At 45.9% G+C, this 22,717-nt stretch overlaps 1 protein-coding gene across 4 annotated transcripts in view; it reads right to left on the bottom strand.

Moving 5' to 3' along the window:
• LRP4 (LDL receptor related protein 4) overlaps positions 1-22,717 on the bottom strand; it is a 79,889-nt gene that overhangs the window by 1,501 nt on the left and 55,671 nt on the right. For 2 of the 4 annotated variants that reach the window (XM_054827637.1, XM_054827639.1), the window contains exons 9-37: positions 20,267-20,392; positions 19,705-19,839; positions 19,410-19,535; positions 18,146-18,376; positions 17,714-17,870; positions 17,134-17,351; positions 16,630-16,806; positions 15,954-16,079; positions 15,076-15,284; positions 14,354-14,435; positions 13,611-13,716; positions 12,431-12,632; positions 11,914-12,103; positions 11,510-11,641; positions 10,699-10,839; positions 9,878-9,964; positions 9,493-9,664; positions 9,247-9,409; positions 8,778-9,003; positions 6,321-6,624; positions 5,799-6,017; positions 5,359-5,493; positions 5,051-5,159; positions 4,589-4,733; positions 3,955-4,068; positions 3,531-3,654; positions 2,844-2,911; positions 2,142-2,229; positions 1,470-1,611 (exon numbers count right to left, since the gene is read on the bottom strand). In XM_054827637.1, the coding sequence (XP_054683612.1) occupies positions 1,470-1,611; positions 2,142-2,229; positions 2,844-2,911; positions 3,531-3,654; positions 3,955-4,068; positions 4,589-4,733; positions 5,051-5,159; positions 5,359-5,493; positions 5,799-6,017; positions 6,321-6,624; positions 8,778-9,003; positions 9,247-9,409; positions 9,493-9,664; positions 9,878-9,964; positions 10,699-10,839; positions 11,510-11,641; positions 11,914-12,103; positions 12,431-12,632; positions 13,611-13,716; positions 14,354-14,435; positions 15,076-15,284; positions 15,954-16,079; positions 16,630-16,806; positions 17,134-17,351; positions 17,714-17,870; positions 18,146-18,376; positions 19,410-19,535; positions 19,705-19,839; positions 20,267-20,392 (4,454 nt within the window). Of the gene's footprint in view, positions 1-836; positions 906-1,469; positions 1,612-2,141; positions 2,230-2,843; positions 2,912-3,530; positions 3,655-3,954; positions 4,069-4,588; positions 4,734-5,050; positions 5,160-5,358; positions 5,494-5,798; positions 6,018-6,320; positions 6,625-8,777; positions 9,004-9,246; positions 9,410-9,492; positions 9,665-9,877; positions 9,965-10,698; positions 10,840-11,509; positions 11,642-11,913; positions 12,104-12,430; positions 12,633-13,610; positions 13,717-14,353; positions 14,436-15,075; positions 15,285-15,953; positions 16,080-16,629; positions 16,807-17,133; positions 17,352-17,713; positions 17,871-18,145; positions 18,377-19,409; positions 19,536-19,704; positions 19,840-20,266; positions 20,393-22,717 lie in introns of all 4 variants that reach the window. The other 2 variants (XM_054827640.1, XM_054827638.1) reach the window with 2 other exon arrangements.

Below are 22,717 nucleotides of genomic sequence, written 5' to 3'. Positions count from 1 at the left end.
CCCAAAACAACCAACAACAACACACAAAATGGGAAAAGGAAAAAAGCGACAACAAAATGGGAAGCCAGAACACTTCATGATAAAAGTAGGCAGAGAATCGTTTCTAAGTCTGCAATATCTTTATATCTGAGTCATTCTAGATTGGCCTCTCAGGAAAGCACAGCTGGAATACCACTGTTGAGTCCGAGTCTCACAGTGATACCAGGGAAGGAGATTATAGGGAAACAACGGAAATGATCAGAGGTGAAAGGGACCACACTGAGATTAAAGTAGTGAAATCTAACTTGGCTCACTGTCAAATAAGGAGCATTAGAACATCTGATCTATCCCTGAGGAGAAAGTGGAGGGGGCAGGGAAATACACATCCGAGTATATCTAGGAGCAGCAGAATTAATGGAAAAGTGGAAAGGATTTAGATTCCCTGATAAATAATCCTGGCTTATCCTTAGTAGATAAGGCTAAAATTGCAGGGAAGTTTGGGAAATCTATTGGATAGTACCTTTGAAAAACAAAGCCAGGGAAAACTCTGCTCTGCCTAAGTCCTGCTATGATCCCTGCTAGAGAACGAAGTGATCTAATAGATTATCATAAATAGTCCTACAGAAATTATCTTTTTCAAATCTCACATACTGAGTGTCAGTAGCCAAAGCCAAGACCAATGCATCTGCCATAAAAAATTATCTATACTTTCTTGACAGACAACAGAGCTGGTTTAAGGACATAAAAGCAGGGAGGAAAATAAGAGCGAGCAATTAGTATGGGACAATGCTTGAGCCACACAACAGAGCTTGAGTGAGGGAGGCAGGATCAAACACATAGAGTAGTGATAGTGATACCTGACGTGAGGATGTGGACGGAAATCAGAAGAGGGAAGATGAGAAGCTATCTGAGTGATAAGAAAGCTTCTGAGGAAAAAACAGAGGAGAAACTAAGTGCTGCAAGATATCATATTAAACCCTCTCCGTCCTGTGGCACACAGGGCGGACCTCTGCAGGGCCTTTAAAATGCTCCATTTCATAAGGTCTCCAGTTCTGTCCCTGTCCCACCCCTTCCAGGTAGCGCACAGCCAGGAGCCACATTCTTGTTACCAAACCCCTTCTGGCTGCCTGGTTCCCCTGGTGACTGTCCAAAGCAACCTTGGTGCAACAGTCACTAACCAGGACTGGGTCCAGGGAAGACAATTCCCTTTGAGTCCTGTATTTCAAGGGCCAGCACCCAATGCAAATGAAATACAAGACACTGTGGGAGTGGGGAAGAAGCAAGAGAGCTAAAGACAGGACTAATTCACTACAGCTCACTGGGGAAGAAGTGCTGCTGATTGACCTCCACAGGAGTCTGAGCAATTCACTGAAGCTGTCCTCCTATGTCCTAGAAGTAAATGCTGACAAGTTGCAACATTTTCACATGCTAAGGCCAGTAATACTCAGCAGCTTGAGCTGGGCTCCCATGTCCTTAGTAGCAGCTCTTACCTCTTTCTTATAGCACAACTGGTTGTACATGGTTGGCTTAGGAATTGCTTCAATCTTCACCTCCTGGGTAGACGTCCGATATGAAGGATTACTGTAGGTTAGGTTCCCCAAGCCAGGGTCCGTAAACTTGGACTTATTATGCCTAGAGGGAGAGAGCCGTCAGAAAAGACACAGGGCCCTACTGCCAGGATCCAAAGTTCCTGAGTGCTCAGCGAGTGGAAAGCTCCAGCAAGCTTCACTGTCCCTCAGAGAGAGAATGCTGGCTTCACCTGGCTCTTCAGCTACAAGTACATTCCCTAGCTACCAGTACAGCACGGCACTGCCACATAACCACAAAAGCTATACTGGCACTAATAGGTGGAGCTATCTGGCAAAAAGCACATGAGCTCACATATGTACTAAGATACATATTATCTCACATCCTTGTCCGTAACTCATAAGCTCTCTGCAGAAAATTTAGCCAATAAGGCTTCAAATAACAGAGCTGCATGCCCAAAACTTCGAAGGCACAGGACTCAAACCTTGCAAATATAATCATCAAACACTGCTTCCAATGGAGAACAAAGGGATTGTAAATCACAATAAAGAAAGATGAAGTGATTTCAGGAGCTTTCTTCTCCTGCAACTCCAGATGTTACTATTGGCCAGGAGAGGGGGATAAAGATTACTTACCTATAAATAATTAAAGCAGCAATAAGCAGCAAAATAAACAAGATGCTGAGAAGACCTCCAATAATGTAGCTGACATGCAGTCCTTCTCCTGAAAGTGAACAGCAAGGGTAATTTATGCACTCTCCTTAACTTCCAGTGGATAATACTGACCTTGGTGTAGCACCTAATAGAGGTTTTACACCGTACAGAAGTATGTAAAGTAAAATGTCAGCACACCAAGGTTTAGCAGAGGGTTTTGTCTGGCTTCCTGTGAAACCAAACATATAACCCTTCCTCCCACCCAGGCCCCAGCAAACCAAGGAGATCTTTGTAACAGGGTTGGATAAGGAAGAGTTAGATCCCCTTGCTGACAGGTTACTCCTGCAGTGGGAAACGATTACCCTAGTCAACCATCCTCAACTAAACACAAAGGGGATGGTGAAGAAGAGTATCATTAATGGAAAGGGCCCAATGGATGAGGCATGGGATGAAAGAAAACAGAACTATTCTTCAGACCAAAGAGTCATATAGGCTAATGAATGTGTATGACTGACATTCATCCTTAGACACACTTTGCTCTGCTCAGAGGGCATTTGAGTAATTCAAGTCTGAGTTTCAGAAATTTGAATTTCAGGCCCTGTGGACTGGAATGCCCTGGGCACATCTGGAGGAACTCCGGAGAAGAGTTAAAGAACACAAAAGAGTTAAAGAAAAGAAACTCACCCATGGTTGCCAACACTGCCTCATTGGCATGTGTGCACAAGCCTCGTCTAGCATCTTTGTCAGAGCAGCTGAATGACAGAAGGACAGTTAGTTACTGAAAGTAGTATCAACAGTATCAAGGGTATCAAAAAACAGGAGGGGACAGGTGAGCTCTGATATCCCTTCCATTTCCAGTTCAACAACAGGAGCCTTCCTTTCTCTTCTTCACTATCCTTTTGTCTCCAGAGGAGAGAGGACCATATACATACATATAGGGGTATGTGCCTGTATACAATATATATCAATTATAGGTCTGCAATATCCTTAGATTTGAGTCATTCTAGATCCACCTCTCAGGTACACAGATGCATGTATCTATCTATCTATCCGAACATAAATTTCAGAATCAATGCTGAAGCAAAATTCATATCATCTCAGGAGGATTTTAACACTTCAGCACAGTCAGCCTAGACATGCATTTCAATAGAACAGACAGAAAGATCTCTGCATCTCTTGCCAGCTCAACAGTGTTCTGCATTCTTTGTCAAAATGGTTTTCCCCATTATGTACGTGAATTCTGGAGCTGGAATAGCCTCTTTTGGCTAGAGAGGTACATTTTCATGATGACAGCCAGAGGGGGCTTGCATGTTGCACCTTGCACAAGCTGTGACTTTCACACCCCAATTCCAAGAGAATAAGAGCACTTACTTTCCTTCCACTGCTTCCAGAGATGTGAGAGGTTTGGTTGTTGAGGTACCTTCTCTGCCAGGTGGTGTCTGACTTCTTTCACTTACACTGGTGGGTTCAGGACCAGGGGGCACCACACCAGGAACTAGAATAACAGAGGAAAACAAGCAGGACCCTAATTTTGTAGGACAGATTAACAAGTGTGGTAAGCTATAGATAGTTTCTGAAGTGTCCTGTATGAGCAGCTTTCCCATCTCAAACCCAGTCTGTCAGCAAAAAGGACAGAAGAAGGCTCTGTTGCTCATAACCTCCTTACTTCCAGTGTATGACTCTGCATAAGTTTTTATACACTGGAGAGCGTCAGATGCTCTGGTTGCCACTGCATAAGTAGTGGCAGTGGCTCACTTATGGAAGCAACTACCCAAGTGATACTCAGTAAACTCACTAGTAGAGCAGGGCCGCCCATCTGGTTCATCCGGACATGCGCAGACAAAGTCAGAAGCCCTGGCAAAGCAGAGGTGAGTGCAGCCTCCATTGTTCACTCCGCAAGCATTAGTACCTGGAAGAAACAAGCCATTTTCTAAATATGTTGCAGATGACCAGGTAGGAGCTCAGAGCAACAACCTTTTTTCCTGCTTAGCCAGAGATACTTCATAGAAATCCAGCAAGTTACTATGGTCTGGTACATGCTCTTCATCTGACTGCTAAGAAAGTGCTGACAATAGCCAGACACTGGTAGGATTAGGGCAGTCTTGAAAGGAAGGCACTGGAAATCACTAGACAGCAGCCCAGTCAACACAGCTGCACAGTTAAAAAAACCCTCACATTCTTCTATTTTAACACAAGATCAGATGGAACAACAAAGGAAGTGACATTTGCTAATCAAAGCTGTAACACAACACCAGAACACTTGACTGAAATGTCACAGGCAGACAAGAAACGTGCCCAGGGAAGATGCATTAACAGTTTGAATATAAGAAAGGATGCCAACCTTGCTTGACATCTACAGTAGCACAGTGGTTCCAGAGTTCTTTTTGTCTCCAATTAGCATTTGCCTGAATCAAGGTCCTCCTATTTACCTGTTTGTCTCTGAGGGGAAACCACAATGATATCCATCAGTCCCTCAACATTGGCCAGGACTGTCTCTTTGTTCCGCCCAGAGTATTTGTCCACTCTCTGGATAGATTTGGTTTGCCAGTCGGTCCAGTATATCCACCTATCCTGCTGCTCAGGGAGCCAGCAAAGAAAAAACCACAGCCATTAGCATCTTTAGCCATGTAGACACAGGAAACCCATAAAACACACATCCCAGTGGTAGAAGGCCCCGCACAAAGGTCTTTTCAACCCCTTCCCATCTTATAAGTGTTTACACCCCACAGGAGTTCAGACAAACTTCCTTTGTTAGCTTCACAGAAGAGTTAAGTACTATCCCCAAGCCATCTTGGTTTCCCCAGATGATAACATTTCCATGTCCCCAGGCTCCACTGTCCAAACTCATCAACACACCAGGGAGAACGGTGGCAGCAGGAAAATCTTCTTACCTGTGTCAGAGCAAAGGGATGTGACACCTGGCTGACCAACACTTGCCGTAGCTTTCCATTGAGATCACAACTTTCTATGCGATCAAGATGCGCATCCACCCAGTAAATCCTGGAGGAACAGGGACAGAGGTGAGCTTCCATCTGTACAATCCCTCTTTACTTTCTAGTCATTCACTAGCCAAGATGGATCAGACAAAAATACCCCACCAAAACCCACAACCCTACTCCAATAAACCAAGCTAAGAAGGCTAAAAAGAATTCATCACATCCCTTAACCCTATGCAAGTGTAAGAAAATCTTTGACTGACCTCCTGGTGTCGTAATCCAACGTCAATCCATTGGGCCATCCTAGGTCAGTGTTAATCAGGATTTTACGTTCAGAGCCATCCAAGTTTGCCCGTTCAATTTTAGCAATGTGACCCCAATCTGTCCAGAAGAGGTACCTGAAGAGATAAAAGGCAAGTGTAAGAAGAAAAGAACATGTCATTTAGCTTAATGAAAGTTTTCGTTATGAATTAAACTGCCAGATTCTTCAGGTTCAAAAAAGACCATATGGTCTGTAGCTCGCTTCTCCAACTATCTGCCCAACCTTCAAATTCACCGCCTGCCTGATTACATCTGTCCCTCAGAGTCAGCCCCTTGCTGGTACCTGCAGATTCACGTGGCACATCTCTTCCTGCCACAACCTCCTCTTCCAATCTGCCTCTGCACAGCCCTTCTCCCTGCCCCACCAATGCCCCATACCTACCCCTTCTTGGGAAAGACAGCAATGGCTCGGGGCTCATCCAGGCTGTTATTGATCAGCACTTTCCTGGAGCTTCCATCCAGTCTAGCTACTTCTATAGTATTGCGTCCTGTATCTGTCCAGTAGAGGTTCCTGGCAACCCAGTCCACTGCCAGGCCATCTGTAGTCTTCAGACCCTGACCAATAACAGTTTCCATGTTGCTGCCATTCAGATCAGACCGCCTGGATGGAAACCAATGACAAATGGTAGTGAGGAATAGGTAGTTCCCGGAAAGCCTTCACACCTCCATGTGTGATCCCCATGAACCACAGGGCCACTTCATACTGCTACCTCCCTAATACCTTTTTTCCCCATAGTCTCCAGCATGTTGAACACACCTTCAGCATTTAGTTCACTGATACACATGATGCTGTAAATAAGTAGTGGTGTATTGCCAGCAGTTCAGCCTCCTTGACTTACCGGCCACTCACTGTGGCACAACCAGCACAAGTAGCTGGGCAAACAAGCAGATGACTGGCACTCACCTGATGACATCAAGCAATACATCTGTGTAGTAAATCTTGCCATCCACACTATCATAGTCCAGAGAAATTACATTGTTCAGCTCGGGGACAGGTATGTGCACATCTGTGTGGTCACTGGTGTCCAGTGAGATACGGCGGATGGAAGCACGGCTAGAGAAAAGTAGGTAGGTCTCTGGAGAAGAGTCACACGTCTGCTCATCTCTTTTCAGCTGGATGCCAGTGGGGCAGGCACAGGAGAAGCCAGTGGGGTGAGGCAAGCAAAGATGGGAGCAGCCACCATTACGAACTCCACATTTATTGAAGCCTTTAGAAATAGGGAAAGCATAGTTTAAGGATCAGTGTGGTCCCACAGACCAAAGCTTTATTTTAAAGGCTATATACATGCACAACCTGCTAGCAGCTGAGTTCATCCTTACCATCCCAGCCTTACTGGGAATCTACAGCCTCTCATACAGCAACTGCCTCCCTCCCTTCCAAGATTCGTGGTGGGTATGGGCATGGTTGGGCATGGAGAACAGGGGGGCACAGAAGCAGCATTCCTTGCTAATCATAGTTTTCCCATGGAGAAAGGAACAGCCAATGCTGATAGATTCTCACAAATGCAGTTTAGCTTTATTATTGCTGCAAATGGTAATGCTGACAGAAAGATGCAACCCTGTGGGGAAGCAGCGTGACAATGCACCAGAGGCCAGGCTGACAAAGAAGCTTCTGTTTCAACTTAGCTGCACAGAGTGGCAAGTAAACAAAGGCATCAGAGAAGCTTGCTGAGAGTGCCTGACATATTAGGGTCATACATTTTTTTTTTTTTTTAAATTAGAAAAAAAACCCCAGCATGCATTTACTAGGAGTCGATAAGTGCAGAAGACAGGTGCAGGGAGTGGGAAGAAGACAACGTGGATATGATGGCTAAAGTTTTGGTTAGCTTTAAGTTATATTGTAAAGTTATACTGTCAAGAGTGATATTCTGGTATTAGTAGCCACAGAAGCAGCAGCACAGAGTTTTCTGTAGAAGTATGTATTAGGGAAATTCCACCAAAACGAAGTCACAGCACAAAGCAACAACTCCCACTGAAGAGCGAGGAGGCAAGATGGGGCCATATAGGATCCCCAAAGAGTAACATAAAGAATCTGACTCTGGCACAGAATAGTTGCAGAACATGATATATTAAGAGCAACTGAAGAAGTAGAGATTTTGTATAGCAAAATGGCAGACAGGAAGATGAAGCCTGCAATGGTTGAGAAAAAAATGACTAGAACTTGAAATAAGGTTTCAGCAACTAGGTTAAGAGGAATTAGTGCCTTTTGGATTTAAAAAAGGGAAACTGTCCAATGCCAGTAGGCTCTGGTGAAGCCTAATAGGGTGTGACTCATTCAGTCCTCCTAAAAAAGAGGTTCTGCTGTGTCTGAAAATGAGGTTGTCAGTGCAATCCAGTGAAGGAAATGGGATGAAGGGGGTCAAAAGGCATGCAGCAGTAATAAAAACCCCCAGACCTATGGAGCTGGGTAAGCAGGGAGAAGTGCAAAAATAGTTAAACAAGAGGGAAGAAGAAAAGAAAAGCTGATTTTTTAGAAGTTAGAATCATAGAACGGCCTTGGTTGGAAGGGACCTCAAAGATCATCTAGTTCCAACCCCCCTGCCATGGGCAAGGACACCCACCACTATACCAGGTTGCCCACAGCCCCATCCAACCTGGCCTTGAACACTTCCAGGGATGAGGCATCCACAGCTTCTCTGGGCAACCTGTGCTAGTGCCTCACCACCCTCAACAGGGAAGAATTTCTTCCTAATACCTAATCTAAATCTCCCCTCCTTCAGCTTAAGGCCATTACCCCTCATCCTATCGCTACAGGCCCTTGTGAACAGTCCCTCTCCAGCTTTCCTGTAGGCCCCCTTCAGGTACTGGAAGGCTGCTAGAAGGTCTCCCTGGAGCCTTCTCTTCTCCAGGCTGAACAACCCCAACTCTCTCAGCCTGTCTTCATAGGAGAGGCACTCCAGCCCTCTGATCATCCTTGTTGCCCTCCTCTGGACTTGCTCCAACAGCTCCATGTCTTTCTTGTACTGGAGACCCCAGAGCTGGATGCAGTACTCCAGGTGGGGTCTCACAAGAGCGGAGTAGAGGGGGAGAGTGACCTCCCTTGACTTGCTGGTCACACTTCTTTTGATGCAGCCCAGGATATGGTTGGCTTTCTGGGCTGCAAGCGCACATTACCAGGTCATGTTGAGCTTCTAGTCCACCAACACCCCCAAGTCCTCCTCAGGGCTGCTCTCAATCCATTCTCCGTCAGTAGTTGTGCTTGGGATTGCCCTGACCCATGTGCAGGACCTTGCACTTGGCCTTGTTGAACTTACTGTATCACTCATGCTTTATACCAAAGGACTTTTTTCAATGACAGCTCTGAAGGGCTCCCCTAGTCACCACAAACACCTACTGATTTGGGAGCAGCCTAGCAACTCACCCAGGGGCCGTGCCCTATCAACAGCTTGAATGTCCATGAGGCCAGGCAGGTTTGCCCTCACCAAGATGACATTGGCACCAGTGTCCTTGTCAGCCCTGTGAATGCTGCGAGTTTGCCAGTCAGTCCAGTAGATGTAAGAGTCCAGCAAAGTAAGGCCATAGGGATGTTGCACTGGAGACAGCAGGGTACGGCGGTTAGCACCATTGAGATCTGCAGCCTCAATCCGCTGAAGAAAGAAGTAAACATCAGCCCCACATTCAAAACACTGATCCTCTTGCTAGCCATTGCTGTATCAACTGGGAAAGAGCCCAAGCAAGTGATGTTATTCAAGTCCACCCTCCCCACAGCCCATACTCTCAGGAAAGCTTATGTTCCCCTTGCTCTCTTGATAGATTGCTCAAGAGCTTCAAAACAGCCTCCAGGCTACCAAATACCCAATGACAAACAATGCTGAAGAACAGAATCAGACCTCAGTGTGTGCATCAGCCCAGAGCAGCTGGGACCCAGCCTTATCCACTGCCAGTCCATTAGGCCAGCCCAGGTTGTTGCTGATCAACACTGCACGTCCAGAGCCATCCATCCCAGAGCGTTCCAGCTTGGCATTCTCACCCCAGTCTGTCCAGTACATATACCTGGGGAAAAGCCAGTGAGCATTATGGAAACAAAGGTCAAAAGTCCTCTTCTAACCCCTAGATAGCCTCCTGACAACACTAACCCCATCTCATGGTATAAAGCTATTGCCCGAGGGCTGTCCAAGTTCTGCCAGACCAAGACTTTCCTCATGGAGCCATCAAGGTTGCCCACTTCAATCCGGTTTGTTCCTGTGTCTGTCCAATATATCTTCCTGCCAATAGCATCCACAGCCAGCCCATCTGTAGTCAACAGGCCTGAGAAAACAGAAAAGTGTGTTGGTCACTGCTCATCCTCCCAGCTTAGTCAGGAACTTCTGGAATTCCCCTTGTACACCTCATCAGACAGTTGCTTTAGGCTTTGCTTGCCCTTCCACCGAAAATTTAAAGATTATTCTACCAGGGTATCAGAGAATCTCTCTTTTCATGCTGCACAGAGGCAAGAGGCTCCCAGGCCAAAATCTCTCTTACCTGTAGTGATGATGTCCTCAAATTGTGAGCCATCAAGAGCAGCCCGGCTGATTTTCCGCAGTGTGCTGTCCGACCAGTAAACCTTTCCTGGGTGGAAGAAGAAAGAGAAACTTAAAAAAAAGCTCACAACAAAACCAAATCAAAACAAACCCCAACAATCAAACAGCAAAACCTTTAAAAAAAATCAGTGCCAGGACTCTGACTACCAGCTACACTGTTCAAGAGAGATCTGACTGCACAGGAATGACAGTAGCACAAGACTATTTAGCTAGAGTGATAAAACAGTACAAATTATCATGTTCCAATCCTCCCCAAAATATGTAGGAGCACTGGCACTCTGACCTTTACGCAAGGCCAGAGAACACATAACACATTATCAGCTAGTAGTAGAGTCCCATATCTGATTTCTCAAAATGTCCCAGAGGACAGCAATCAGATCATCTACCTTGCTGTACAACAGTGGGTTTACATCCAGCACAGTATCAGATGTTTAGTATACACGAACAGCCAGACTCTCAGTTCTACTGCTGTAAAAGGTGTCAGCAGGAGGAAAGCTTTCTTAAATCCAAAAATGCACAGGAACCTCAGTCAATATAGCAGGCAGCTTTTTCCACATAGTTGGGGCTCTCTGTTTTCCTATAAGGACATTCCTTTCCTGATTGGAAAGGAATATTTGCAGCACATGCTAGAAAAAAAACAAAACAAAACTACCCAAATTCACAGCCCACAGTAAGAACTGCGCCTGCATCTTTACTCAGACACTTAGATACAAAGTCACTTGCTGTCTTTCAAACAGACAGTCAGATACACAAAGTTCAGACCTTCACGAGGATCCACTCCAATTGCAATAGTGTTCTTCATGGTGACATTGACTGAGACAACAACATCTGCAAAGTAGGGAATATCCAGAGACACCATCCGGATGTCAGTCCTTCTGGCAAAGATCAGAAAGCTGGTCATTCCTGCAGAGAGTTGAAAATGGACAGATATCAGCAAGGAACAAGTTCAGTCAACTGTAGGCATCAGTTATTGAACATTCTGGAGGTGACATCCACTTTATTAAAAAAGGGGAAGTCTCAGGCAGATTGGCTTATGGGGAGTCTAGGTACAAAAGCTTTACTGAGTGTTATTGAACGCTTCTTTACATCCTAGTTGAAAAGGAATGGACTCACAGAAGAGTTACTTCTGCAAATATGTGTGGGACACAAGAATTAGGAGTCAGGTTTTTTCCTGCTAAGGAGAAAAAAAAGTGGATGTACCATGGCCTGAAGCTGAGTGCCTTCCACAATGGTCAAAAAGAGGGTCCATGGGAGGACTGTGTACAGACCTATTAAGGAATGTAGCACCCTGTAGTTAAAGAAGAATCCACCTCAAGATGAGGGCAAAAGTATGGGGAAAATGCAACATCTGGTTTAGTTGCCCAACAGAATTTCAAGAACAATTTCTTCTGCATCAATCCAGTTATCAGTAAGTTTCTTCATAGTAATTCCCATTCAAATTGAAGGTATCAAATGGGTTTTTCAAGGGGTAAAGCAGATAAGCACATAAAAGTGATTTTTTTTCTCTGACAAGGCAGGAGCAAAACGTAGCTGTGATACAAAACTGCATGAGGATCCCAGAGAGAGGACTCACCAGGGGAGCAGGTCTTGCCATCAGATTGCAGGTTGATCCCAGTAGGGCAAGTACAGCTGTAACCTTTTGGAAGAGGTGCCAAAAGGCACAGGTGACTGCAGCCTCCATTGCCAACTTCACACGCTGTATGTACTATCACGAAGAGAATGAGAAATCCATAAGCCAGTAGCACAGGCACACACACGCAAAAAAAAAAGCGGGGGTGTGTGCAACAGCTATTAGCAATGCATTCTAGAATGCACTTAAATACCAAGCCAAGCGTTATTCTCATGCTCTCATATTCCACCCAGACACTTAAGACACAGAGGTCTGACAGATGGGTCAGCTCCTTGCAGGAGAGCTGTGCCACACACCAGAGCCTGAGCAAGCTCTCAGCTCAGTGTGGCTTGGGGCGAGCTCTGTACCTGGTGGCCTGTGCCGGTGGAAAACGTGAATATCCATAAGATTCTCCAGATTGTCCTGCAGCGTCTCCCGAGCCTGCCCAGTCCTTCTATCTGCGCTCTGGATGCTTTTGGCCTGCCAGTCTGTCCAGTAGATTCTCTCGCCATAAAGAGTAAGTCCAAAGGGGTGAGGCAGATTGCTCCCAATCAGCACCTGGTCAGATTACCCCCAGCCCCCCCAAAAAACATTACTAAGAAGTCACTAAGGGGAAGAGGCTTCCCTTGCCCCCTCTCAACATCATAATGCACAGTCACAGCAAAAGGAGAGTGCTGGGGCAACATTAGCCCTCAAATGAAGGTTCCCTCACACACAGTTTGCAACTGAAAGGGAGCTCTTCTCTCCCAGTGAAAGCGGCTCAGCATGTCTTGATTTGGAGATTTCACTTTCAACTGGAAAGAGAGGCAGGGGCCATCAGCACTCTGTGCTCTAGGACTTACACCTCGGGCCCCCAGACTCACTCCTCAAAGATAGCTTCCTTACCTTCCTGTTGCTTCCATCCAGACTGGCATACTCGATGGTCTTCATGCCTGCGTCTGCCCAGTACAAGCGCTGTGACTCATAGTCAATGGCCAAGCCATTAGGCCATGTCAAGTTGGAGGAAATGATCACCAAGCGGTTTGAGGCATCCATACCAGCACGCTCAATTTTTGGGCTGGCTCCCCAGTCAGTCCAGTACATGAACCTGAACACAAGCCCAGACAGAAGTGAATGCCCGCAATCCTTCACTGCCACTACAGCCAGGCAGTGTAACAGAGAAGCAAGAGAGCCTGGTGCCTTCAGGCCCTAGCAGGAAGCAGCATTAGATTAATATTGTACTCATGTCCAGCCTGGGGTTCTTGGTATTTAAGATCATACTCAAATTTATATACCTTCTACTGCCCATGTGCTGGCCTAGTTACAACATGGAGGGAAAATTTCAAGATAATAGTTCAAGGTCTAAAAAATAACTAGTTATTTACCAGTCTCCACCACAGACCCTTTTTACTCTTGCTGCATTGGTCTTCCAGTAATCCACTCAAGGAAAGCATAGCACACTTTTATTCAAGACCTTCAATGCTTCTAAAGACATGGCTGGCAAGATTCTTCCATCCACCCTGTCCCCAGCTCCACAAGGTCTCATAATTCAGAAGCACAATCCTTTATTGAAACCATTTGTTTCTGTTACTCTACTCAGGTTTGCCTTCCATGGCACGGTTGATCCCTCAATACTCTGACACAGTGCTTTGAAGCCAAGAGGCCACTGATGTTACGGCTTGCTTGAGATCAGCGGTAATTTACCTGAAGAGATCCTTCTGACTGAACTCTGGTTGATAAGCAGAGAGCTTGAATACAAATTCAATATAGATGTGAAATAAAGAAATAGAAAAGATCTAGATGGCCTCATTCTGAACATTTTTTTGTACCACATCTTTAGTTATTACATCCCTAGGATAAACAAATGAAAACATGAGCCAGCTCCTGCAAGCTCTACAGCACAACAGGCAATTATCCCTGCTTATCTTGTTCCACTAGCATCCAAAACCAGGTCTCTAATTTCAGTCTTTGGCAGGATGTAGAACAATGGCACCAGAGAGAAAGACAATTGCACAAAACCAAAGAACCCAAACATCTTTAGACATGCAAGAATTGCCACGTCATCCCAGAAGAAAGAATCTCTCACCCTCCAACAGGGTCCACCACGATATCTCTAGGTCTGTCTAGGTTCTCCCAGATTAGAACAGTTCTCATGGTCCCATCTGTGTTGGAAACCTCTATCCGATCTGTTCCTATAAAAGTCAAGAGAGAGATCAAAGACCTCTGGAATCGCAAAAGCTAAGGCAAAAAAACCATCCATACAACAATGCATTCTTCCCCTCTGTCCATCTCAGTTCATAGCTGGAAGATAGGTAGGAAACATGGCTCAAAGTGTCACCTTCCATTAGATCTCTCAAGTCACCTCTGTGACTGTCGCTGGTGCTGAGCCCTGTATGAATGAAAACCAGCTTTTTCCTAAGCCCCAACGCTATCTACACAGGCATGAGAACAGCTAGAAAAGAATCACCTTCCTTATATCTCTCTGAACTATGACACTCCGGCCATGAACATCCTCCAAATTCTAGCTGCTGCACCCCAAGATACACTGTTGGAAGATATGTAAACACACACAATCACAAGCTCTGCAGCAAGACAAGAGCGGTGCTTGACTTCTACGTTTCTACAGAACTAGTACTGGGGATACTGCAAAGAAAATTAAACTAAGGATTCCACCTCAACTCCTGCTTTGCTAGAAGCGCATGAGATGCAACTCCATTTTTTACTTGACAGAAACAGACAGATGAAACAAATAGAACTACCCAGCTGTTTTTCAGTTTTCATGACTAATAAGGAAGACAGAAGCCTAGGTAAAGCAGAGGTTCCCAGTACCTGCATCAGTCCAGTATAACTTGTTGGTGACCCAGTCAATTGCCAGTCCAGCTGGACTTTCCAGGCTGGTGTCCACCACAACCTAAAAAAAACCAAAAAGTGTTTGGTTTTCATCTCCTTAGTGAGATTAGACCTTAGCAAGAAAACACTTGCCCAATGCACTACCCATTCACAAACAGTGTTAACTTTCAAAAGGCAAAAGCCCAAGCAGAGCAATGCCATTTGAGAGAGAGCATGAAGGACTTAGATGTTTCTCCAAATGTAAGACTTACTTGAACTTCTGTTTTTCATGTCTATTCAAACTGCAATTCCAAACTGAACTCTGATCCCTTCATTTATGGCAACATTAGCCTAAGGGCACACGCAAAAAGCATTCCCAAGTAGCATGGCTCTTGTCCCAAATGTAGTACATAAAAGAGCATTTAGTACTTCTTCCTTTCAGATTTTAGGGCTACAGCAAAGGAACTAACCACAGCTTACAAATCAACATGCTTCGTGTCCCAATTCAACGTTTTCCATACAAGCTGGAGAGTACACCAAACTTGTGTATGAAGGGTTCAGTGATCTCAGGGCTCTTCTGAGCCAGAACTAGGCACACTAAAGAACAACAAATCCAGCATGAACTGCAGCTCCTTAGAACACCAGTGCATCCCAGTGACTTCAAATCTGATGCTTAAGTAGTCTCCTGGGTAGGTGACCTCCACACATAGTTAACATTGTACCTCCTGGCTCGATCCATCCCATTTTGCTCGGCTGATTGAGTCGGTGCTAACATCTGTCCAGTAGAGATAGTCATCCTTTGAGTCCCAGTCTAGAGCCACAGCGCTGCGAACATCAGCAAGGGGGATGACATCATCTGACAGGTCATCTGTGTCAAAGCTGATCCGACGGATGTCCATCCTTCGGGCAAAAAGCAGGAACTTGTCAAGACCTGATCAAAGGTCGAAAGGTCTTCTTTTAATTTCTCTAACTTCAACAACACAGTGATAGACACAGACAATTCCCTGCTATATTCATCCTTAACCACTTACATCATCTCTCACTGGCAGGTCACAGCCCAGGATTTTAATTGTAGCAAAATATCACCGGGGGGTGGGTGGACAGAGGGGAACAGAGTAGTAGGGAACTGTCTCCTTCAAAGAGTGGCATAGACCTCCCTCCAAATCAAATAGCTATGACATCTCTTGTGAATCTAGAAAACATTTGGCCTAATTCTTCCACATGGTTGCAAATCAAGAGAAACTGTGGCAATCAGGGAGACTGAACTTTTTGTTCATGACTGACACAGCTCCTATGGAAGCTTTAGAGAAACAATCAGCTGTGACAGGTGGCATGGCAACAATGGCAGCCCTGAAATAAGGGCCTAAGGATGGAACTTCTCTGTATTCCCACCCATCAAGCCTAGTGAGGGCAATGGGATAGCAGAACAGGGGAATGCATCAAAAAGGTGAAGCATCCTCTGGTGGGGGACTTAATACTACCAACTCAGTCTATCCAGCTGCATCTCCTTGGAAGCAACTGCTGCTGCTTACTCCCACTGCCAACCCTCTGCCACCCGCCAAACATCTGAGCATGCAGGCTGTGGGCCCACCTCACTTACTCTGGGCGCAGGCATGGCTGCTGGTCTTGCGGAAGCCCGTGGGGCAGGCGCAGGTGTAATCCTTGCTGCTTGGCAGGCAGAGGTGAGTACAGCCCCCGTTGTTGGCCCCACAACGGTTTCTCCCTGCTCAAGTAGCCAAAGACAAAAACAACCACGCATAAGGCAAACAGTAAAGAGGAAAAAACACCAGTTGAGATGTCAAGATCCACACGAGTAAGATCACTTGTCTATCCAGAAGTTAATTGAGAATAAGAAAACTTATAAACTAAAGCACTAACTCCATCTATAGGGCACAATTTTAAAATAAAGGATTTAACTCAATCCACTTCTGGAGCAGATTATGGCAATTGAAGAGGAATAAGGGAGGTGTCAGTCATTACTAGTGCCCACTTATGATTTCCGCCCCCCCCCAACAGCTCTTGCATAAACAAGCCACAAGTCTGTCTTACCGAAAAGCCTCCACTCCCACGTGTCAGCAGGGGGAGCTGTGGTAACACCTAACACCAGGTTACCAGGGCTGGGGGACCTCAACTGAACTGCCAGATGGAGCAAGTTCTGCGGCAGCTCAGTGGATTCAGTGCTGGGTTCAGGCTTGCCATCTCCCTGCTTTACAGGGTGGTGGGTGGCAGCAGGTCTTCCAGTGGCTCAAACGGGTCTCTACCCTCTCTGCAGTTACCTGCTGGCTGGCGCTGAGGATGCAGCGTGTGGATGTCCATAGGGAAGTGGAGCTTGTTGCGGATGATCTCCTGGTTCTTGCCTGTGAATTTGTTGGCGCTGTTGATGCTCTTGGTGTGCCAGTCTGTCCAGTACAAACTGTCCTCAAACACGGTGATAGCAAAGGGGTGCGGGAGGCCTGTAAAGGACATCCAATACAGGGATATAGTCAGGTCCAACGACACTCAGGCTAGCAGGGAGACAAGGGAAAGCTCTTGCCCCTTAGTCCACAGTCAACCCGCTCAAATCCACATTACATCAATACAACAGACAATTCCTCCCTCCTGTCCACCAAAGACTGGGTAGCAAGCACCACCCCTCAGTGCTGGCAAAATTCATCCCACACTGAAAGAACAGGAGACAAGCATAGAAGCAGGAGCCAGTGGCTCTGAAACTCAGTAGCACTGTGTTACTCTGTCATCTTTACTGCAGAGAGCACTCCCTGTACGTAAGCCCTGTTACTTACCCTGACTAATAACAGCCTTCCTATTCTGCCCATCAAGGTCAGCCCTCTCAATGACATGATGTTTGGCATCCACCCAGTACATTCGATGTCCTGCATAGTCAATGGTCAGTCCATTGGGCCAGAAGAGGTGTGTATCCGCAATGATGCGCCGATTAGAGCCGTCCATGTTGGAATACTCAATGCGGGGAGTGTTGCCCCAGTCAGTCCAGTAGATAGTGCTGGAGGAAGCAGGGAGAGACAGGCTAGAAAACTCATGTCCCACATAATGCACCCAGCATCACTCCCTATCAGGGCAAAACAGTATCAGTTCTGTGACCTCGAGCATAAGACCGGGTCACAGCCATGTGATAAGTGACAGCCAACACGGTAATACCCAGCACTTTCAGGCTGGTGAAACCTGAAGGGCCTAGAGTAGGACTAAGGCTCCAAAGGTCCCCAGCATTGCCAGGTTCCCCAAACTGGCAGTACCAAAGGAAGGCTTAAGCCCAGAGGCAGCCTTTATGACCAAAGATGGGTTTTTCACTGTTCACCTGGAAGCACTTGCATGGAGGACTCACTGGAGTCCTAAGTTTTCACTCACCCCTCCATAGGATGTAGGGCAATTGCTCGGGGCTTCTCCAGGTTCTGCCACAATAGCACTTTCCTGTGAGTGCCATCCAAGTTTGCTACTTCAATTCGAGATGTCCCAGAGTCTGTCCAGTATAATTTGTCATGGATCCAGTCAATAGCAAGTCCACCTATCTCCAGGGGAGAATTAAGCATAGAATGAAACCAGGAGCAGGATCTGCTCAGAAAAATAGTTCCCTTTCCCTCCCAGCCTCAGAAGAAGCACAGTTCAGTCCTCTGTCTCTTACTCCATCAGCCAAGATTAACTCCAGGGGGACAATGATCTCACACCCATTTCATCCAACCCATCCGCTTGCTCAGGGAGATGCACTCCATTTTGAATGCCGGGTACCCACTTTTCTCCATTCACCCACCCTTATTCTCACACCATGGTGTGGTGACGCACCTGGGCTCTCCAGCCCCGTAGAAACTACCTCTTCCACATTGCTACCATTCAGATTGGCTCTCATGATGCGATCAAGAGTGACATCAGACCAAAACACCAGCTCCTTGCTGTGGTGGAAGTCAAGGGCAATGGCATTTTCCAGGTTGTTCAGGAGCAGAGTATACTCTGAGCGATGAGGCAACACTTGTCGGATATCAATTCGATTGGCAAAGAGCAGCACTGGCTCTGGCCCTGAGAATATATGGGAAGACAGAATTAGAGTACTTTGACAGGGTCCTGCCTACCTTTCCCTCGGCACCAAGTCCCACAACATAGTTTTGCAGCACTGGCAGCAAGAAATCAAGTCCCAAGTGCAAAACACTTTAGAGAGCTGTTTTCACATCCTCAATACACAGTCCTAACTCAAAGATGAGCAGTTTTAAACCTTTTGACAAACATTCACTCAGCAAGAAGCAATCATTCCAGGTCCCACCTAAGCCTGCCTCACCTCAGCCTCTGAAACCATACCACTAGGCAGCCACTTGGCAGCTGGGATATAGTTTCCCTTTGCTATATCCATCTCCTAGCCACACAAACACACATGCTCTACCACATTTTCTACCACAGACAAGACACACTTAAAATCTGCCTCAGCTAGATATAAACTTAGTAGGTACTTCCACTGCAGAGGAAAGAAATATAAACAACATCAACATCCTTTATGGATTTCATTAGGGAAATTCCTAATGAAATCTTAATTCTTTAAATGGAATTTCTAATTTGTCAGCTCCTACATTAGAATAGCCCAGGTATAAAGTTAAGTAAGTGTGCAGATTCCCTTAAAAAACAGCAGATGTCCATATAGCAGCCACTCACAGCATTCAGGACTGGTGACCAGCATCAAGGGTCAAACCACAAGGAGGTGTGACACAACTTCACTGACTGGAAAGGTTAAGACACTTCCTGAACAGAGACAGAGGCAGGAGGTTTGTTTTGTCTCAGGGCCTGGGTCACCAGGAATGACAAAGGACTATGAAAAGAAGGCAAGGGCCGTCCTGCTGGCAGGGAAAGGAAACAGTAAGGTAGCTCTCCGTGGTCAAAATCACACAAAATTCTCACAGGCATTCACCAACCTGAGCATATCTAATACAAATCCAGGTACTTCCTTTTCCTCACATGTTGGCTTGGTGAACAGCATAACGCCGCCAATGAAGCATTAGAGACACCATTATGAGAACTGGACCAACACACACACACCAGAATAAATAAGGCTGAAGCTCTTTACCTAGAGCTTTGCAGCTACGCTTGTCAGGTCGCAGCTCGTAGCCTTGCTCACACCAGCACTGGAAGCCTCCTTCACTGTTGGTACAGCCTTGGCTGCAGTAACCTTCCTCAGCACATTCATTCACATCTGCATGTTACAGACAAAGGGAGAAAGTTACCGTTAGATCATCAACAAGTCAGGCAATATCTCTAATAGCTTGCATCTGCTTTCAATGCTCTGATTTGCACCCTATCATAGCCATCAACTTCAAGCACATCAAAGCAGCAGGGAGGAGGCTACTGCTCCAAAAACCCACCTTGGCATGATCGGCCATCTTCCAGGAGCCTGTAACCTGTGTGGCAGGTGCACTGCACCATCCCTCGTACCATCTGGCACTTCTGAGCACAGCCACCATTGTTGACATTGCAGTTCTCCTCCCCTGTTCGTGGACCTGCGAAAGGAACACGTGAAGATAACTGAGCTAAAACCACAAGGCAGCTGCTTGGCAGCAGTCGCCCTTCAGAACAGGCTGAGCAAGAAGGGGAGGACACAGGCTGGAAGCTGCCTCTTCGCAGTCAGAACTCTCCCCTGCAGGCCACAACCAAAGGGGACAACAAAACTCAGAATAACATGCTTTTAGGATTCACTATCTCTGCAGAGAAACTTTGATACCCGAGATCATAATCTTCTCTTCATTACTCCTTGTCTGCAGTATGTAATTGGCAAAACCACCAAGGTCATCTTCCTCAGCCTCCAACTATCTCCAATGATCACAACCCAGGCTTTCTTCCTTACACACATCCTTCAGCAATACCAGATAGACTCCCACACACCACAGCGCCTCCATTTACGTTTAAGACTGAACTTTGAGAACTTACGGCAGTTTTGATGCGGGCTCTCATCACTGCCATCTCCACAATCATTTGCTCCATTGCACAGCTTCCTCTGACCAATACAACGCCCATTCCCACACTGGAACTGGTCTGGGGCACACTGAGGGGTCCCTGCAAGAGAAGTGGAAAGTAAGCACACCACAGCTTACTGATGGAACAACAGTCATGATGAAGAAAAGGATACAGAACATTTTCTAAGATTTGTTACAAATATGAGCACAAATCCATGACTTCCTCATTCTTTGAATTCAGCTCATCTTGCACTCCTTACTGCTCCACACATCTTTACGCTGATTTGGAGGCCCGCAAACTCTCCTCCAGACCAAACGCAATGTTGCTTTATTGGGAAGTCCAGCTATTTAGTTTCTCTCAGAATGACTGGAAGGTCCTGGCTTAGTTCCCTTTGGTTCCAGATTCCACAACCCTACTCAGTATGTGCAAGAGAGGAGTCAGTTCCTCACTTTAATCATCTGATATGTCACCCCAGCATGGCTATGGATCTTAAACCTGCCTAGGAATGAGCATCTTGTCCAGCCCTAACTGCATTGTGACAGACTTGGAATGAGATTTACACGCATCCTTGAAATCTGAGCTCAGGCAACAGGATTTCACACATGAGCTACACACTTCAACTTCTGCTGTTGGCAGGGAGACTCCACAGAATTCTTGTAAGTAAAGTAATGCTATTTATAGGGACTTTGCCCATCTGATTGTTTCTTCAGGAATAACTGCACTGTCCTGCTGCCTCTTATTTCTTGTACCTCTTAAGCTGACTTGGTTAGTGGTTTCCAAATCATCACCCTCTGATAATCCTAGGAAGACAACAGGACAATACAGTTATCGGCAAAGAAACAATTAGATTGGCAGACTGCCTGCGAGCAGCATGGAAAAGGGTAGTTGTGAGAATAATGACAAGTACAAACAAGAACTAACTGACACACCAACTGGGAACATAAAACCAAATCACATGCAGAGTCACTTTTCAGAGCACAGGAATGCTTTATATAAAGGATTCTGAAACTTGGACTACATTTGTCATATCGAACGTAAAGATCCTGACATCAGCTGATCTCCTAGCATTCTAGGAATCTGCTCTCTATGGCCAATAAAAACATAATTCTGCTCTAAATCCAAGAAGTGATACACGATTTTAACTCTCACTACAGACATGGAGACAGCAAACTATTTCGCTTAGATGAGCCAGTACACATTCTGCCTGGAACCCCTGAGTTAATTTTTACCTGCTGACTATCACCTAATGCAGAACTGCACAACTATCCTTACAGTAACTACAGCTGTACTCAGCCACCTTGGGTTTGGTTTGAGGTGGAGAGGTTGAATTTTAGTGCCTCTAGAAGTTTGACTTGATTTCTGAGTGGCAACTGTTCTTTCCATACCTCTAAATTCCTCTGTTATCAGGATGTGGAAACAGGGTTACCAGCTTGTCTTTAAGTACACTTGTTTTTTCCAGGATCACCACCATCTCCTGCACACTGGTGGTTACAACAGCTGACCGATCTAGAGCAGCTGCTCTCAAATGGCTACAAAGCATGCCTCTCCTGGTCCTCCCAGCTCAGCTGTCCTTAGAGAACACACACTCTCCTCTCCTCAACAGGCCCAAACAAGGGGTACAGTTTCATAAATCCCTTTTGTCACCCCTAAACCCACTGTTTAAAATACACTGATCCAGAAGGGTCAGTATGCACAGCTGGGCCCCACTCACTGGGATGAATTCATGGACCAGTACACACTATTCCTCAACAAGGCCTACAAACATCCTGAAGGATTTAAGGAAAACAGATATTCTAGACATTCCTTGAATCCTACCGTAACACTAGGGTCTGTTGAAACCCTCCCTCTTCTCCATAACCACTATTATATGAAAGAATGGCTGTGTGTGCAATGATTACTAGAAAGAGAAAGAGAGACTCCTGAGCAAATATCTAAGGAAGAAGCTGATACCCCCAATCTCTAGAACAAAGGCTTTATCCTTCACTTCCACAAAACGCCATTTTTGATTCCACTGCCTGCTAGAATTGCTTGGCAATTTCACAAGGCAACATGAAAGCTATCCAGAACTATCTGGAAGGCATGAGTTAGACATAGTCCATTTGACAAATGAAGCAACTTTGCACACTATTAACATCTCCAAGTCTGAACAGAATCATCTCAGAGCTCTGTGGTAATTCATAGACTAGGGACAGGACAGGAAGATACAGAGATCTGATATTTGACCAGAAAACACCGTCACTTAAGTTACCTTAAGCACACAGACCTGCACCTGTTTGCAAGTGTATAAGATAGCCTATAGATCCTATTCTTTGGGAAGGACAGAAACTCTAGGCGGAACTCAGTGAAGCAATCCAAAAGAGACTTCACTACCTATTACCTCCAGGATGGAAACATTAGCTATAAGCAGCAAGGCAGCAGGTCAAA

The sequence above is a fragment of the Grus americana genome, chromosome 5, assembly GCF_028858705.1.
Source record: "Grus americana isolate bGruAme1 chromosome 5, bGruAme1.mat, whole genome shotgun sequence".
Classification (NCBI taxonomy): Eukaryota; Metazoa; Chordata; class Aves; order Gruiformes; family Gruidae; genus Grus; species Grus americana.
Note: the sequence above shows the minus strand (reverse complement) of the source record. Positions and strands in the feature narration are given on the sequence as shown.